At 34.6% G+C, this 17,572-nt stretch overlaps 2 protein-coding genes across 2 annotated transcripts in view; one reads left to right on the forward strand and one right to left on the reverse strand.

Annotated features, from left to right (window-relative positions):
• LOC128231134 (mediator of RNA polymerase II transcription subunit 13-like) overlaps positions 1 to 14,508 on the reverse strand; it is a 36,349-nt gene extending 21,841 nt beyond the window's left edge. The window contains exons 1-4 of the mRNA XM_052943563.1: positions 14,306 to 14,508; positions 12,209 to 12,461; positions 1,033 to 1,123; positions 523 to 597 (exon numbers count right to left, since the gene is read on the reverse strand). Coding sequence (XP_052799523.1) covers positions 523 to 597; positions 1,033 to 1,123; positions 12,209 to 12,461; positions 14,306 to 14,374 — 488 coding nt within the window. The 5' untranslated portion in view covers positions 14,375 to 14,508. The remainder of the gene's footprint in view (positions 1 to 522; positions 598 to 1,032; positions 1,124 to 12,208; positions 12,462 to 14,305) is intronic.
• Positions 14,509 to 14,583: 75 nt separating this feature from the next.
• The window catches only part of LOC128231673 (protein hobbit-like), a 43,002-nt gene continuing 40,013 nt past the window's right edge, over positions 14,584 to 17,572 (forward strand). Inside the window, exons 1-3 of the mRNA XM_052944733.1 lie at positions 14,584 to 14,745; positions 16,397 to 16,520; positions 16,703 to 16,752. Of these exons, the coding sequence (XP_052800693.1) occupies positions 14,681 to 14,745; positions 16,397 to 16,520; positions 16,703 to 16,752 (239 nt within the window). The 5' untranslated portion in view covers positions 14,584 to 14,680. The remainder of the gene's footprint in view (positions 14,746 to 16,396; positions 16,521 to 16,702; positions 16,753 to 17,572) is intronic.

Here is a 17,572-nt window from a genome sequence, read left to right on the forward strand (position 1 = left end):
ACAAAACTTATAGTACATAGTACATGCATAATTCTTTCCTTTAAATAAATGATATGTTCAGAAAATATTTCTCTCTTTTGATTACCTTTTTGAAAACTTTAACCTTTTGATGACTACTATTATACGTTATGACTATAATTTATTATTGACGCATTGTTCAGATTGGGAACATTTATTGAAACTGTATGAGCGTGCTTAATTAGATGATCAGAACCATTGCGGAATTGTATTCAAACCTCAAAAATTATTTCGAACGTGTTATACTTTATAGTGTTTTTTAGTTGGGCTAGTGAAATTGGGTTTGGGCTAGTAAAATTTCCTATCTGGTAGCCCGAATGGACTAGTGGATTCCAATCCGAATTTCGTACACTGGATCTGTGATAAGCCACCATTGTCTATGACATTTATCAGTAAATGCAAAACTTTTAACATTGACAACTGAAATGAGTGCATTAGGTTCCCTTTTTTCCATATAGCAGACACGCTTAAATCAAAATCAGATTTCTGAGACAGTTTTCCCACCTTTGCTCTGCAAGGGGATCTTGTGACTGAACAAACCACCGCCCTAGACGGACAAAGTTCTTGGCTAGCAGGCATCTGAAAGAAAATATTCAACTGTAAGCTTGTCTTATTCATCACATTGTTCTATACTTGCATACAATACACTGTTTAACAGTCTAGCAAACAAAAATCACATTGTTTATGGGAGCCAAGAATTATTAAGTTTTTGTTCCAAATTATTCCCAATGACAGAACAGGTACAAGTCATATCTACCTATTTGGGCTAACTGAGGAGTTGATGACAGATTATATCGTACATGTACTTACAAAGATAACATTAATTAGAAGGGAAATAACATCAAATCTTGATACATGTCTATTTCTTTGTATGCATTGGCTCCTTTTTCAGAACTGCTGTTTGATCTTGCCAGCCAGTGCAATGTTATTTCCCAGTCCTTTGAACTACAAGAATAAAAAGTAACGGAAGAGCTGTACAACACCATTAGTTTGATGAAATATTTTTCCACAAACCTTTCAATGAGGTTATGCAAGGCCTTGAAGAGAAGGGTTCTGCACTCGTAGGAGAGGACACTGTCTTTCTCCCAGGAACCATACTCGTGTTCTGAAAGCAGACAAATAGTAGTGTAATCAAAACCAAAATGTAATGAAGACCATGTTGCTAGCTTAATATAATGCAATAAATTCATAACATACATCACAATAACATGGACTTAATGTTCCTATTTTGCCATTTCGAAGGGCCTGCAGGCAATGCAAAATGTTTACTTCAAAGTTGCATTTTATAAAACAATTGTAGTTACCTGGAATAACAGTGCATTATAACTTCTGGTATTGTCTTAACTTAAAAAATGATAACCTTTTTTTAAATTAATTGATGACCTCCTATTTAAGATTTCGCACAAAAAACCTTTTATGAAAATAACCACTTTAAAAAAATGGAGTGATGTTACTTTGTACTTTTTTTAAATTTCAAATCAAAATTTAATGCAACGCCTTTAAAATCTATAGATCAATATAGATGTTACGTTCAAATAATAGTTGATCAGTTGTAAGCTATTGAGATTTGTAAGATTAATACTGCCTGTATAAATTGACCATAAATCAAGACCAGCCCCACTGTTTACCAACCGATGTGACAGGGTCATCAAATAAACAGTTGAACAAGTCAATGCTATCTCTGTAGTCTAAATGAATGTGTGCTAATGTTATAGTTTTTCTAAGGTTGCAGTTTCCTCCCTTTTAATATTAATTAGTATAAACCACAGGTTTTAATTGAAAGCACACAGACAAGTCAATGCATAATCATCTTGCTTTATAAGATTGAAAATACAACAATCAATGGTTAAGCATGATATGTCAAAGTGGTAATGCAATGCCTGATTCACTAGATTAAGGGAAAGTTACAAATTAAGTGGGCGGAAAAAGTTATGGTCACAATATGAGTGTACTCTCAATATAGCTCAGTTTCATGTTCTGCCACTCAGGTTATGACTGCTTGTTTTAGTAAGTCCTATTTGGTATACAACTTATTTGTTATATACAATATCTTGAACCTGGTTTAATGTCAATTGCTGTGAATATCTCACTTTTACCTTTTAGACTTAAATGTCAAAGATTGCCTTTATTACAGTCAATACATATTAAACACTAGCTTTTTATTAACACATACATGTATTTTGAAGTAATGAACAGCCAAAAACAACATATTACAGGTGTTTGTAAAAAGCAAGAAAAAGGCATACCATCTAACAAATGAAAGGTAGAAAGGGCATGTGTTTCATTGCTTACATAGTTAGGAATGTGATCTATTAAACCTGGGAGAATATAAGAGAAAATAATCTGCAACTTGAACATCACAAAACACTGTCTTGTTTGAAAAAAAGATAAGAATGTGCGAGCATTGAGCACAATGAATGAAAATGTTCAACTTAAACTCCGAAAATCAGTCAAAATAAACTTCAGGGATTTCATTAATATTTTAATTTATACACATTGAAGTTTAGTTTCGAATTACATTTCAAGCTGTTCCAAACTACTGTTTTGTTTATTAACATACAACAAACAGAATTGAAAGGGTTATAAAAACCAACACAGACATTTAATAGTAGCATGCTGTTTAATGTGCAGAAAACAAGACTTAATACAGAACTATTAACATGTGGAGAATCTGTTTATTGATTACAGGCAATGACAAGTGTTTTAACACAAGTCCTTCTCCACAATGGGCGAAAACTCAATAAGTAGCGCTAGCGATTGCAGCAACATAATCAGAATCTCCGGCTTCCAATCATGACAGGCCAGTAAATCATTTAAGAACTTGGAGTCCACAGTCCTGACAGTTTGTCAATGAACCAAATACAAGGACTGATCTCAATCCTTTATCAAACAAACACATTGTCCTCTTTATGTCCTACATACATTGTAAACCTGTAACATCACAACATTCGAAAAGTTGTAGGGTCAAAAAAGCTTAGCTTTAAGGTTCTTAACTTTAGTATGCTTTATCACATATACTGCATATAGCCATAAATAAATAAAGTAGTAAATCATTTGGACTGGCTAATGAAAGCAAACTAAAGATGATGAATGTTTGCATTAAACAAAGAGTTCTCTTTAAAGTCTACGACTGTTTTTTTTTTTTTACCTGATTTAACCAAGGTTGAGTATCAGGTTGAAGTGAGACTGCTAGATCAATGGTCAATGCTCTAAAACAGCACACTGCTGAAAGTTATGCCACTGTACAAGCAGTTTGTTACAATAAAACTTCTACCTTTATGTGTGCTGTGTCAGCAACAATAATTACACCAGTTATCCCAAAACCAGACAGGGATTTTTTAACAAAAATACAACACATTTAAGTCCTGCCTCCTGGAACTTTTGAAAGCACCCAACCCCCATTAGTTAACCAATGATACAGCTAACCTCAGCCACAAAAGGAGAAAGCGTAGTTTTGAGAGCACTTGTTAATCTATAAGACAACACATTGGTCACATGGGGATAGCTGAGGAATAAAACATGGCCTGCATCAATCAGCCAGCCTCAGGTTTCTGTGACAATCAATATAAACAGGGAAGTCCTTACATTGCTACATCAGTTAAATTCAGTTCAGATAATTCTTCTGATTTCTTATACATCCAAATTTCTTTGAGCTTATAAGAGAAAATCAAGCAGTTAGGCTTCTGATACTGTGACAATAACATACTATCCAGAGTGTTCAATCATAACTCAATAGTATTTTACTTTTATATGTTAAAAAGTGTTTTATAGAAAAGCAAAAGTTTTGAACCAGTGAGAAGTAATCCCACTAATTTGATTTGGCAGGTTGGCCAGTATTGGAGGCTGGTATTATCTCTGTAATTGATTGCTGGTAAACCAGGAGCCTTCTAACAACATGTTTTCACCCTGAACTGATACAATGAAAGGTAAACTTATCTTCATCTGTATAGCGCAAACTACATTCCTTAGGTACCAGAATGATGCACTTGTACTAAAAGTATTCATTATCTCATATGGTCTCCTCTTTAAGCATACTTCTTACTTCATACCTATCAATGCAAATGCTAACAAATTACATATTTTCATTTATGATGTAATACATTCAAATATTCATATTTTATTACTGATTTAGCTGACTGAGAATGAAATACAGCATGCAAGGGAAGACTGTTATTAGGTTGACATGAAATTGGTAGTTTAGTACAACTCTGAAACTCTATTTTCAATTAAACTTCTAGGTGGAATGTCACAGTAGCTGAGTTTAACAAGAGGACATTTAACCCAATGCAACAAAGAACCTCACATTCACCAAATGGTAAATCAATAGTATTCAAATCTCTATCAACATGAAGGATCAGTAGGATAGGCCGTTAATATTTAACTTAGAGAGTGAATGCATTTTTTAAATTTAAAAATACAAATATAAGATTACTTTTGATCATTATATACAAGTCAACAAAGAAACTTAACAGTAATTGATCAATGCCTAAAAATCATACTAATTAAATATGCTTACTCGTATAAACTATCTTCACCATTTAATATAGAAGTGGTACTAATAGTCATAAATATATAAGTTTTTCTATGAAAATTATTAATATAGAAGTGGTACTAATAGTCATAAATATATAAGTTTTTCTATGAAAATTACGCTAAGAGTTTTAACACCTATCGATGTATAGATGTTGCAATTTAAAAGTTTTAATTTCATTTTTTTGCAGTCAAAGCAATTAGACTTTTGAACGAACAAGCCCTAATCATTATTCAAGTGCTTGCCATACAAACAAGAGCTATCCCTAGGACAGAGTGCTCGACTTTTACGCCACTTTGTCTACAGGGTACAAAAAAAACAGATTTCAATGCATGTTACAAATATTCAGAGAGTTCATGACATTGTGTTTTCTAATCAGGGCAATTACTTGGTAAGCTATGGACTTGATGGAAATTTCTTGCAAAACTTTGAACAAGGGCCTTAATCCTACAGTTATCCAACTTGCTCACTGGGGTAGGTCTGTTGACTGTGTTGTTTTAAGGTTCAGTGAAACACTTCCGAGTTGTTAGGTAATATGGACTACACTCATGCAAATCTTAAACCAGATTAGGGCCATAGTTTGCATCATATTTAACCTAGAGTTGTTGTCCATGATTATTTTAATAAGGTTGAAGCCCGGGAAGTCCCATGTGAAGTATCAACCTAACTTTAACCAAGGTGTGACACCTACACAACAAAGAGTAGCATATTTCTTCTTCTTCCTTGAATACTTAAACTCACAAGAGCTGTCACAGAGACAGCGCGCTCGACTAATTCGCTGCAATTCATTGTAAAAATTGAATAGTATTGGTAAAACATGCATGGATCACTGAATTAAGTCTCAATTCAATAAACCAAATAGTTGGTGAGATATTGACTTAAATGTGCTTACATGCAAAACCTTAACCAGAATTTCTAAGTCGAATAATAAAGGGCAATTATTTGCATTCAATGCAAACTAGAGTTATCTTACTTGGTCAATTAAGTAGGATGGAGGATTGAGTACAATTGTACAAAATTTCAATCCAATACATCAAGTAATTGCTGAGATATTAACCTATGTGTGCTTACATGCAAAACCTTTACCAGAATTTTTAAGTCAAATAATAAAGGCCAATAATTTGCATTAAAATGATTATATTTAAATTAGTGTTATCTAACTGGATTAATTAAGTAGGTTGGATAGTTGGGAATTTATATCTAAAGTTTCAAAGCAATACATGATGCATTTGCTGAGATAATGACCTAAAGGTGCTTACATGCAAAACCTTAACCAAGGTGTGACACCAACCCCGGCGCTGACACTTGGGTGAGTAGTATAGCTCTCCTTATTCTTCTAATAGTCGAGCTAAAAATGAACAAGCCCTGCTATATCACATCAAGAAATTGAGCAAGCCCTTAAAGCATTATACAGGCTAGTGCTTATTTCACCCACCAGGGTTCGAATTTAGACTCGCATACTCGCAAAATGCGAGCGACATTTGCAAATTGCGAGTGACTTTTATTCAAGCTCGCAAAATTCTGCGAGTGGCTTTTTCTAGACCACAAAATGTTAAAAAGAGAGTAGAATAAATATGAACTTAATTCCGCTGCGTAGTCGAGTGTAAACACCCTATAAGTGGCATGTTTACACTACCAGTATAAAAAAGATAGTACGGAGTCACGCTCTAGTAAGTTTTCAAAAATAGAACATATACGGAAAAGGCCGAGTTTTATCTCGAATCTTTCCGAGGCGTGCATAATACAAAGTGAATACAAATGACGTAATCATCGCGCACTATATGTAAACCCCATCAACCTTTGATATATTTCCGCCGAACTGCCAAAGTGAATAGACTTCGTCGATCGATATATTTCATGGTCCAGAACATCCTCGCTAATTTAATTTTACTGTTTCTTTCATTTATTAAAATTTATAATGTTATTGCTTTTAATACTTATAGATTTAATGAAATCTGTACCGTGCTTGTCGAATGGATATTACCCGATGGTGAGGGTAAATATACAAAGTGAACAATGTCAAATTATTGGACAGCTTTGTAATCAAAAAGCGTCTAGCATCTGATGAGTCTTTCCGTACTCCCCAAAAAGAAAAAGCCATAAACAAGTTCTAGTAGTTGAGTTACTCAAGATTGATACGTTTTAATATTCATAATTTGTCTTAGGTGTAAATTTCTACTTAAATTAGACAATATTACAAGGGAATAAAGCAAATAATCAAATTGCAAGTTGATTTTTCATTTTGCGAGTTGCCTCAAAAAGCACTCGCAAAATTTTGCGAGTGCTCCTCAAAGTTAAATTCGAACCCTGCCCACTGTTTTTGCAAAGTTTTGGTAATGCATTTAATTTTAGCTAGATTGTAATGGCAGTTACAAGCTCATATGAATCAGTTCTGAACTTTTTCTTAAAATGCATTTCAGTTCTTAACAGGTTACTTTTTTCTATTTTCAATATAAATAAGCCATTATAATTTAGAAATTCTTTTTGAACAAACGCATCAAAGGACGATGTCAATCCTCATCAGTTGTTGGTTTTTATTTGGGCTTTACATTTAACACTTATTTAAGCCGGAGTTATTGGCCTTGCAACACATGCTTCTGGCAACATGTGTAGTAAGTTCCATTTGAATATCTTGAAAATATGTGAAATTATGGCCGATGTTCAAGATTTTACACACGGATGACAGCAAGGCTATTATGGATTTTTTCTGCCTTTCTTTGAACATAAGAGATGTTTTCAGCTGAAAAAGGCGCATTACTCAACAATTATTAAAACCAGACAAACACAGAGTTATAGGCCATGTGAAAATTTTCCCTGGCAACATGCGTACAAAGTTTTATTGAATATCTTGAATAGTTGAGCTTCAGATAATAATTTTTAATGAAATGGGCGTTATTGCTACTGGGTATTCAGATTTTGCATTGGGTGTTCATTTTGTACCCCGTTGGTTTGCTGTGAGCCAAATTGGTCAAAAGGTGAATATTAACTTGCATATTTTCATACCGCACTTTGTTTTCTAAGCAAAGTAAACGAACACTGACGTAATGATTAGTTTCGAACAAATTTCAAAAACCAATGCCAAACACTAAAAAGAAATCAAGATCAGCTACGTTCTGTCAACAATCCCATAAACCATCATTTTGAATTGATTTGAAATGTGCTTTCAGTAATCATGGAAATATGCTGCTTATCTGGAGCTCTGAACATGTTTTAAAGTTATGACCAAGGTTAAAAGTTTTTCATGCTGACAACGCCAAATGCAGTAACCCCCTCCCAGGTTCAGTCAGCTTGAAAACTCTGTAGGGTTCGATCTGAGTGTTTAACCACCTTTCTTTATTGAACAAAATATCAGCCTGTGGACAGCAACAACTTAACACAGGGTCTTCATAATAAAACAAAAATTGCCTAATATACTTCTACTTGTCACACTATACAATGGATACAAATCCTTCCCTATCAATGCTTATAAAAACATAAACCAGTCCAGTAGGTGAGTGCTCTTAGTAATGGCGAACAGACATCATTTAATTAATTTCATTTATGTATTTGAACCAGGCCCAAATGCCATTTTAACCTTCCATTTCTGCCAGCAGCTGGATCGTATTGACAACCCTGCATCATTTTAAGCAAAATGTATTTAAGTCATTGAATCATGTACAAAAGTTGTCACAGGAGTATGAAACATTTTTTCATGATCACCTACAGTAAGACTACCTTCCCATGAAGTTTGGAAATAATGATTTGAACCATTTTTAAAGAGCAAATTATGTACGTGGAAATGATACGTCATAGCAATATGGAGTATAAGTTCTTCAGTTATTGATTGGAGAAAGATTTTCGGATAGTTTTCAGCAAAACCTTGACCTTTGAGCTTCTGACCTAAGAATCAATAGATTCATCTGTTAGTCATTACCCACCTGCCTACCAAGATTGAGGTCTCTGGCCTAAGCATATTTCAGACAGTTACAGAAATAATTTTTCAGCTTGTGATCAACACAACTTTGATCTACTAACCTCAAAATCAGTAAGGTTCCTCTGCTAGTCATTCCAAACCTGCCAAGTTGAGGTCACTAGGCCATAGCATTCTCAAGTTACTGATCAGCTCTAGGTCACCACAACCACAATTTTGACCTTTGACCTACTGACCTCAAAATCAATAGGCTCCTCTGCTTGTAATAACATGCTTACATAGTTTGAGGTCAATAGGTCTAAGCGTTCTCCGTTGTTGATAAAAAAAAAACTGTGGATACAGACAGAGATACTGTCTGATTACCATGAGCCACCCTTTAGGGCACAGAATAATAATTACAAATTACTGTTGTTTAAAACATGTGTGTACAGATGAAATCAAGTCACATCAATATTGCCCTCAAAATTAGATAATGTTCATCAAATTTTATAACAAGATATATTGAGGACAAAAATTCAATATTTAAGTCCTTTAATGTTAACTTTTCTCGATTCCTGAAAATCTAACACTATTATCACATAAGCATTTTTTTTTTTAAATATATTTCATGTGAGATCTTTAAAGTTGAATTTGTTGTAGTGGGCCTGCACAATGACCCCAATCAAACAAACAGTGGCAAAAACAACCATGTCTGAGTAGGTTTGGGCTCTGTTTACCACTGCTAAGGAAATACCTCACTGCCTGTTCATCCAATTCATATTGTGTATATGTTCTCCATTGAGTTTTACCATGATATGCCAGTCACCCAAACTGTTATTTACAAAAAAGCAGCCAGAACGGTGCATAATTTGTCAATAATTGTCTAGTGAACAGGCACATTCAGGAAGGGGTAAAGGGTTCAACATAAACAGTAGTCAGAATGTCCTGGACAACAACATAGTTTGTCAGTACAAGTAAATTCTGATGCTGGTAGCCTGAAAATATCAATTAAAAAATATCTCAGAATCATTTGTTAGCGCTTGAAATTAAAAATAATAATCACATTGTTCTGTATAGTTTACAATTTATCTGAAGGTTGGGAAGAAGATGCAGCTGTTAAGAATGCATTTTTCTTAGATATTTGTTTAAATCAATTTTAATCAGTGGGTTTTTGCTTTTAAGAGATCGTTAATATATAGAAATCGTCAACATACTAGAACCGCAATATATGCCTAGAAAATTAACATATAAAATTTAGTTAATAAATGTTAGTGAAAATAATCGAATAATGTTTATAATAACTTGCTTCTGTTAAAAATCATTCATACTTTATATTTAAAATAAAAATGGTTGAATAATCAGTACAAATGCATGCTAGGTACTGGGATTTTAACAGGGTCTGAAAGTCAAGGACTTTTTGAGGTCTGATTTTCTAGAGTCAAAATCAGATTTTCAAGAGTCATGGTCTGTTTTTCTTATTTCATGGTCCTCGTTAATGATGTTTTTTATCTGTCATGAAAATTGCAAGGTACATAATTAAGAATACTTCCTTAAATAGTTTTCCAAAACTTTACGATTTCCAGTGTTTTATACAGATCTGCTGTATTAGTTCCACTTTTCAATCTGGAAAAATCTCAAGCAAGACGAAAATTGATCAAAATATCTTTGAAAAATATGTTCTGACATTGATGAAAGTATTATTTATTTAATGCATATTCAGTCACAAGAGGAATTCTGCATGTGCTTTTCGCTATGTAATCCAATGCATCATTGTCAAAATCCAATAGGCACCAGCAATTGTGCGAGTTGTAACGACATCTTTCTCGCTATTACTTTCACATTAGTATTTCCGGAAGAAAACGTTCAACGTTCAGACTTCCGATTGCCATATTGCATCATTGTTTTTTTTCCATAAATGGCATAGCAATAAAATTGTTATAAAATACAGCTGTACACTTCTAATAGATCCCTCTCAACTTTTTTTTAAAATTGACAGGAAGTAAGCATGCACTTGTTTCCCACGCTTTTAAGACCATGTGCTACAAAAAAAGTTAATTTTTCTGTTACACATTTAAAACTTGTAACATAAATTTTTAAATTTAAGCAGAGATAAAAACACTTTAAACAAAACACATTTTAGAATTGTTGACTTTCAAATCCATCATAATTAGCAAAAGCCAGGGTTCCCGCTGGCGATCGCCATTGTTGCCATTTGCGACAAAATCGCAAAAGTGGCGACAACTTTTCAAATTTGGCGAATTTATGGCGACAACGATTTTTTTCTAAAATATTTTCTTAAAATGACGTAAGTGGTGACCATGCGGCCTGCATGATAATCGATTCTGTCACTGTCATAAATCAAGCGCATCTGCTGGTGCGACAACAAAAATTAATCCGATAATTAGGGCAAGCAGTCACGGCCAAGTCAACACCTCGCTAATTATTGCAGAATTTTATTGCTTTCACCGATAAACAATGACATCCTTTAACTGTTATGTCTCTTATTAGCAAACAATTTTAATATTTAGCTCAACAGCCTTGTTGTTGCGTAATTATCGTGTTAGTTTTAAATATGCAAATCGTAGAATTTTATGTTGTCGGAAAGTCACGTGATATGCAAATTTCGTAATGACGTTTACGCGCTAAAAATAGACTTGCTTTCGGTTTTGTCGCAATTTGTAATTGCTATAAATGCAGCATTCTAAGAGTTCAAAAAGTGTCAAAAAGATTAACAGAAATCAAATAAATAGGATTAAACCCCATTTGATAAGGCTTCTAATATGTTGGCTGGAGTAAAGAGTAGGTAGACAAATTTCTATTAGGAAAGTTATGGCCCTAGTTTGACAATGTATATTTCTTTGAGTTTCCATTTATTTTAAATTTATCTCATAATTTCACAAATGTATTCTTTTATTGTATGCAGGCATTAGACTGAAATCAACATATTGATGTTTATGTCATATTTTTTGCAATATTTTTTTATTGATATACTAGTCCATATACAATGAATTTTGTCAACAGAATAACAATTTGCTTCTTGTGCTTCATGTACAACAAAATGTTATGATTTGCACGACAATGTGCTAATTAAATGCAATTTAAGGCTCTTAAAATGCTTAAACCCCATGAGCTTCAGGGGGCTTCGCCCCCTTGGCCCCCACAAGGGCGCTGCCCTGGACCCGTAAGGGGGCCCCCTTAACCCCCCGCGAAAAAGTGGCGACAACTTTTTAGAACCCAAGGGGAACCCTGCAAAAGCCAAAGGTATCTGTTAATTAACATAATGGGCAGAGTAACACGTCATTGAGTTTGACCGCAACTATTTGACATGGTTACTGTCAGATTCCAGATTGATAATCACTTGTCTCTTCGGGTGATAATTGCTCTTGACTTAATTTGATTAAATTAACATTCAGATAATGCCTTGTGGCTCCTTTCAAGTGATACTGACTCTTGTACTGAAATTCTCCAGGGTCAAAACTCGCTAATATGACAAATTTATGAAGTGTCAATAAGGGTCATTGACAATTTCAGTGTCAAAACCTGGGAGCTCGGGTCATTTGAAAGCCCTGATTTGGCTTGGACAAGTATTGTTTCCATCCCTTCCCTGGACTGGACAAGTCAATTAAAAAGTAAATGTAAAGCACCGAGTTAGTAAACCATATTCAATGTTGAAGCTGGAGGATATGTATACAAAAAATTGCCAAAAAATGAAGTTGAGCGAATAGCAAAAAATGCTTAATGCAAGTTATTTCTACAGTTGCTGGAAATACCTTTAAGTTCAGGAGCAAGGATTTCCTCCAGAACTGCTGGTTTATCGCCGTACCAAAAGATCCAAAGCTCCCTTCCAAATGAAAACTCTGTTGGTCTCTGATCGGAGTGTTTTACCACCCTTCTCCACACGCACAGAATATCAGCCTGTAGACAGCGTGCATAGGAACTTAATACAGGGTCTTCCAGAGGATCCAACCTTGTCTGTGTTGGGTCAATACATAGTTTCCTCCATTTGATGCCACAGATGTCAGTCTACAAACAAAATAGAACAGATTATTGATAATTTTGCACGAAAGTTAGGCTACATCTGTTTGAATGTGTCCATGGCTGGTAAACTCGTGACCGGATAAAAATCCACAATGTATAGAAGCATAAAGACTTTGATAATGCAGACTTTTTTGTCCATGTAATCATTTTAAAATAAGAGAAAGCAGAAAAATTATGTACATAACTAAAGCTTTTGAGATTGTACATGTAGCTAACTGAATCTGGCTCCAACAGGAAAAGTAATTTCTTTTTTGGTCATCATGATGGATTATGCCAGTCATGGCAATTAGACTTTTGCATGAAAAAGCCTTAATTTTTACAATAAAAGTCTGGCATCAAAACATTTTAACAAGCCCTGCTATATAAAATTCAGAATTTGAGCAACACTGGAGAGCATTATACTACAGCAAAGCTTGAGGACTGGTGCTAATTTTGACTTGTGCCATGCACTGTCCATTCTATGGAAGTCAATTCTGAGCTATTTTCTGCTTGCATGGAGGACTCATTTTGACAGATAAGACTAAATTAAGTCCATAATTGTATGCTTTTGTGGTGCTAGAAGATACCACTATATGGTTTGCATGTGTTTTTGTGCAGAATTCAGTGTTAATTAAAAAATACAGCACCATGTATTTAAATGGCACCTGTACATACTAGTCTAAAATAATAGACGTGTTATACGGGATTCTTCCAATCCCTAACGTCTAAACGGGAATGTGCAAAAAACGGGGGTGTTTTAAAAATATTGAAATTGTTTTAAGTGAAGTATTTTATGGTTGAAATTGATCATAAAGAGTTATATTCATATTTTACCATGTAAGTGAAATGTTATTTTGCACTAAACAAGCATTTAATGCATTAAAACAAGTTGTTTACCTTTCCAATAAAACAAAAGTTGACTGGCACAGACAACAATTATGCGAAGGGGAACAACTCCATACAATCGTAATAACTCGGCCTCCTCCGACAAAGCTTCGAGATAAACCTCGTTATACAATCGTAACAAATCGGCCATGGCCGAAATGTGCCCTTCATGTACATATCGTTATGTATTGACAGAATGAAATGAAGAAAAGCCGTCAAACTCATAATTATAAGTTGGATATTTATATTTTTGTGTACGGAACTAATATAAAATAACATTATCTGGTAATATTTCTTGTTTTTATGATATAACGCTATATGCTTTAACCCTGAATCCTGATCGGAACAACTACCCACTTTTGATACTAAACAATTTGTACGTAAAGGATTTGCCATATCAAAAATAAAAAAAATCTGTCAACGTACAATTATTTGGACTAATGTACATACCAGTATCAGGATTTTTTTTAAGTCACATTTATTATTAAATTGTGGTTGAAATGATGAACAATAACTTAGATCATGGTAACAACACAATTAATATTAATCATTTCAAAATAACAGGTCACTTACTCAAAATCACTGACCATCAGTATCATGATTATGTGACTAGAATATGCTGACCATAAATACTATTTGTTACAGTTATACCACAATAAATAAATACAATAAATATGCAAACATGTATCTGTTAAATACGGAAACTTCTATATGAAGTAGAGGTAACATGGTGTGAACAGCACTGACTTGCATTTGTAAGTGACACAGATTTGACATGTGTATCAAAATGAGGTCACGCCGGGTTCACGCTACGACTTTTCTAAACAACTTGCAATGAATTCTTTACTCAATATGGTTCAAATAACAGTTTTTTTGTGAACGAAACGTTACTTTCGAGTCATGTGTGTTGTGTCTGGCAAATTTGACAAAAAGTGTTATCGACTATCGTTTTCTAAAATCCTTACCAGGGCAAAAATATTGGTGTAACAGTCTTCTAACGAGCATCCATTGCCCGTTGGTATTGGCCCACTCATAATTACTCCATAGCTGCCGAACAAAAATATGAACCCTAGCCTATTATGGCTTGTACTTCAAAAATAATTGTCAATTTTCCATTTATTCTTCAAAATCATAACAATATGGCGACGAACATGGCCGACTTCTGTGAAACAACAAGGCGGCAAGGCAAGTGGCATTTGATTGGTCAATAAAGATCACATGCATCTTGACCTAATTATTTTGATCATGGTTGCTGACAGGTGCTTGCAGAGGGAGGAAAATATTATGAAAATGTCGTTTTTACCAAATGTACTTAATGTCTAAACACACGTTTTAAAGAAATGTTTATCCCTTCATTAATATGGACTGCAGCCTACGTGATATTCTCCTTATGGCTCTCTATGAGGTACTATTTTCATACTGTGTCAGTCAATGTTTTAAAAGGGATTGTTTCAAAAGTATTTTTGAAGGAAAAACCAGGCAAGCTAAAAATAGAATTCAAGACTAATTTCCAGTGTTTCCTTACAATGTCAAAAAACAAATGTATAAATATTTATTATAAATATTAATCCTTAACCGTTACCTTATGACCTATCCAGACAGTTATATTGCAGTTATAGCCAACATAAAGCCTTGATTGCCTTCTCCACCTGACAAATTATGTTGCCTTTTTAATGTTTGTATTTAATTTAGATCCATTTAATTAAATGTGTAGGCAAAACAGAATGTTATCTCAATTACCATATCAAATAGGTTTGACTATAAGGGATATATATTTTTAAAAAAGAATTTTAGAAAATTCCTATATCAAATAGGTTTGACTATAAGGGATATATATTTTTAAAAAAGAATTTTAGGAAATTCCTACGAAATACAGCCCCAGAACTTATTGTTGAAACTAATCGATCGAGTGTGTTTGGCTCTAAATTATTGAAGTTGGATATGTTTTAACCACTCCTGCATAGAAACCCATCTCACTCTGAACCAAATTTGCTCTTTGAGAACTATGAGTCATACGCCAGGGACACGGTGCAGAAAATGCACCAGTCAATTGTAACCACGCCCCCCCCCCCCCGGTCTGGGGAATAGCGGGGACTTTGACTATCCAGCCAACCTCGGGTAAAATTCCCGTCCTGCGGGGACGAACAGATGGTAAAATCCCTGCCAAATGCCCCCACACCCCAGGGACACTAGATTAGGCCCATTCCCTGCTATATTTTAGCGAACACAAAACCAACGCATTCACCCGGGCCTGCGGGGCCATCTGGAAGGTAAAAACACGGCCCATTTCCCAGGCTATCCCCAGTATACCTCCGAACATTGGGGGTCGTGGTTACGATTGACTGGTGCAAAACACACACTTTTGGACCATATATAGGGTTTTAGCTGAAGGGTTATGGAAGGGCGCAACTTGTCCTTTTTCTGTAGCGCCTTTCTTGGAGACCAGCATGGGCACCCTTCTACCTAAATATAATTAAATACTCAAGACTGTTAAACATTCCTTTTGTTTGTTTAAGATTATAAATACAATATATATACATACACAATTTTCATATCTGGCAGTTGAATCCAAATATTACTCCAATTAAACACAATTTCTAACGTTTTCTGCAAAATTCATAAAGATTGACTCATAGCTTGTGGTATAACTGTGTTTACAATATGTATATAGTGGCAATTATTGTATTGACCTTAGTCTCCGAAATTCAAGGACTAATTACAATAATATGTATATAGCGGAATTGACAACTAGTCTTGGTCAGGTTTTACCGATATGGATATATATTAACTACATATATATGGAAATACAGGAATAACATGTGACCAAAATGCCCTCTCCACATGGCAACTTTACTATGAGTTATCATGGAGAGAAATCGAGTTAAGTAATCCTTGAAGCTTGAGTGTGGCCAATTATATGTGCAAAGCCACTATGAAATCAATCTCTTTCTATAATTAATGACAATTTTGTCTTTAAACACTTAAAATTGTGAATATACTTTCAAAATAGAAAACAAAATTAATATAATCTTATTGTATTGACTTTTTTTCTTCAGAATCTTGGCTCTAATCCTGCATTTTTTAATTAAAAAGAAGACTGGAATACTTGTTAAAATATCCAGGGTTGGGTTGGGAGCCTTCCATAACATTCACATTGGCATCAAACAGGGACTGCAAGTGGTAAGTACAGTACCGTTATGTTGTCCTGTTGAACAAGAATTTCATTTTTGAATGTTATGGTGTCATTTATTATAAATTTAATTATTCTGCATTTAATTTTTGTAATGAATCACTGAATATTTAGCTTTGTTTAAAAAAAAAGTTATATGCAGGACATTTGTTTAATCTTATGTATATTTCAGGAAATTGATAAAGTCTGGCTATCCAGTAGTTACCTAAATGATGCAGTCCGGTATGTCATTAATCAGTTACTATACATTATTATGACATTATTATGCAGTTTTGTTTAGGATTAATTCATGCTTTCTAAATGCCTTCCAAATTTAAAGACTAGTTTCTCAACCTGTTGTAAAAACATTTTCTTATGTACATTTAAATTATGCTCAGCATCATAATCATTTAGACTAAAGACTGAATTTCCTTCCATAAATTGCGAGTCAGCACCTGTGGTTGTTTATGACAGAAATCCAGTATGTGCTGGAATATTTCCCTCAGACCCAGGTGTTGTGTATGAGGGAAATCCTTCCAGTATGTGCTTGCATTTTTCCAGTCAGCTGCTGGAGTTGTATATGGGAGAGGTCCTTACAGCATGTACTTGTATGTTTCCAGCTGCCCCTGGTGTTGTATATGGTGGAGATCTTTCCAGTATGTGCTTGAATATTCCAAGCAGCCGCTGGTCTTGTGTATTGGGAGGTATTGCCATTACTTGCTTGTATATTTCCAGTAAGCCACTGATGTTGTGTATGGGGGAGATCTTGCCATTTCGTGCCAGTATATGACCAGTCAGCGCCTGGTGTTGTGTATGGGGGAGAATTTTTTAGTTAGTGCTGATATATTTCCAGTCAGCCCCTGGTGATATGTATGGGTGAGATCCTTCCAGTATGTGCTTGTATATTTCGAGTTAGCCCCAGGTGTTGTGTAAAGGTGAGATCCTTCCAGTATGTGCTGGTATATTTCCAGACTGTCCCTGGTGTTGTGTATGGGAAAGATTTTTCCAGCATGTGCTGGTATATTTCCTGACTTTCCCTGGTGTTGTGTATGGGGGAGATTTT

Source organism: Mya arenaria, chromosome 4 (genome assembly GCF_026914265.1).
Source record: "Mya arenaria isolate MELC-2E11 chromosome 4, ASM2691426v1".
Lineage (NCBI taxonomy): Eukaryota > Metazoa > Mollusca > Bivalvia > Myida > Myidae > Mya > Mya arenaria.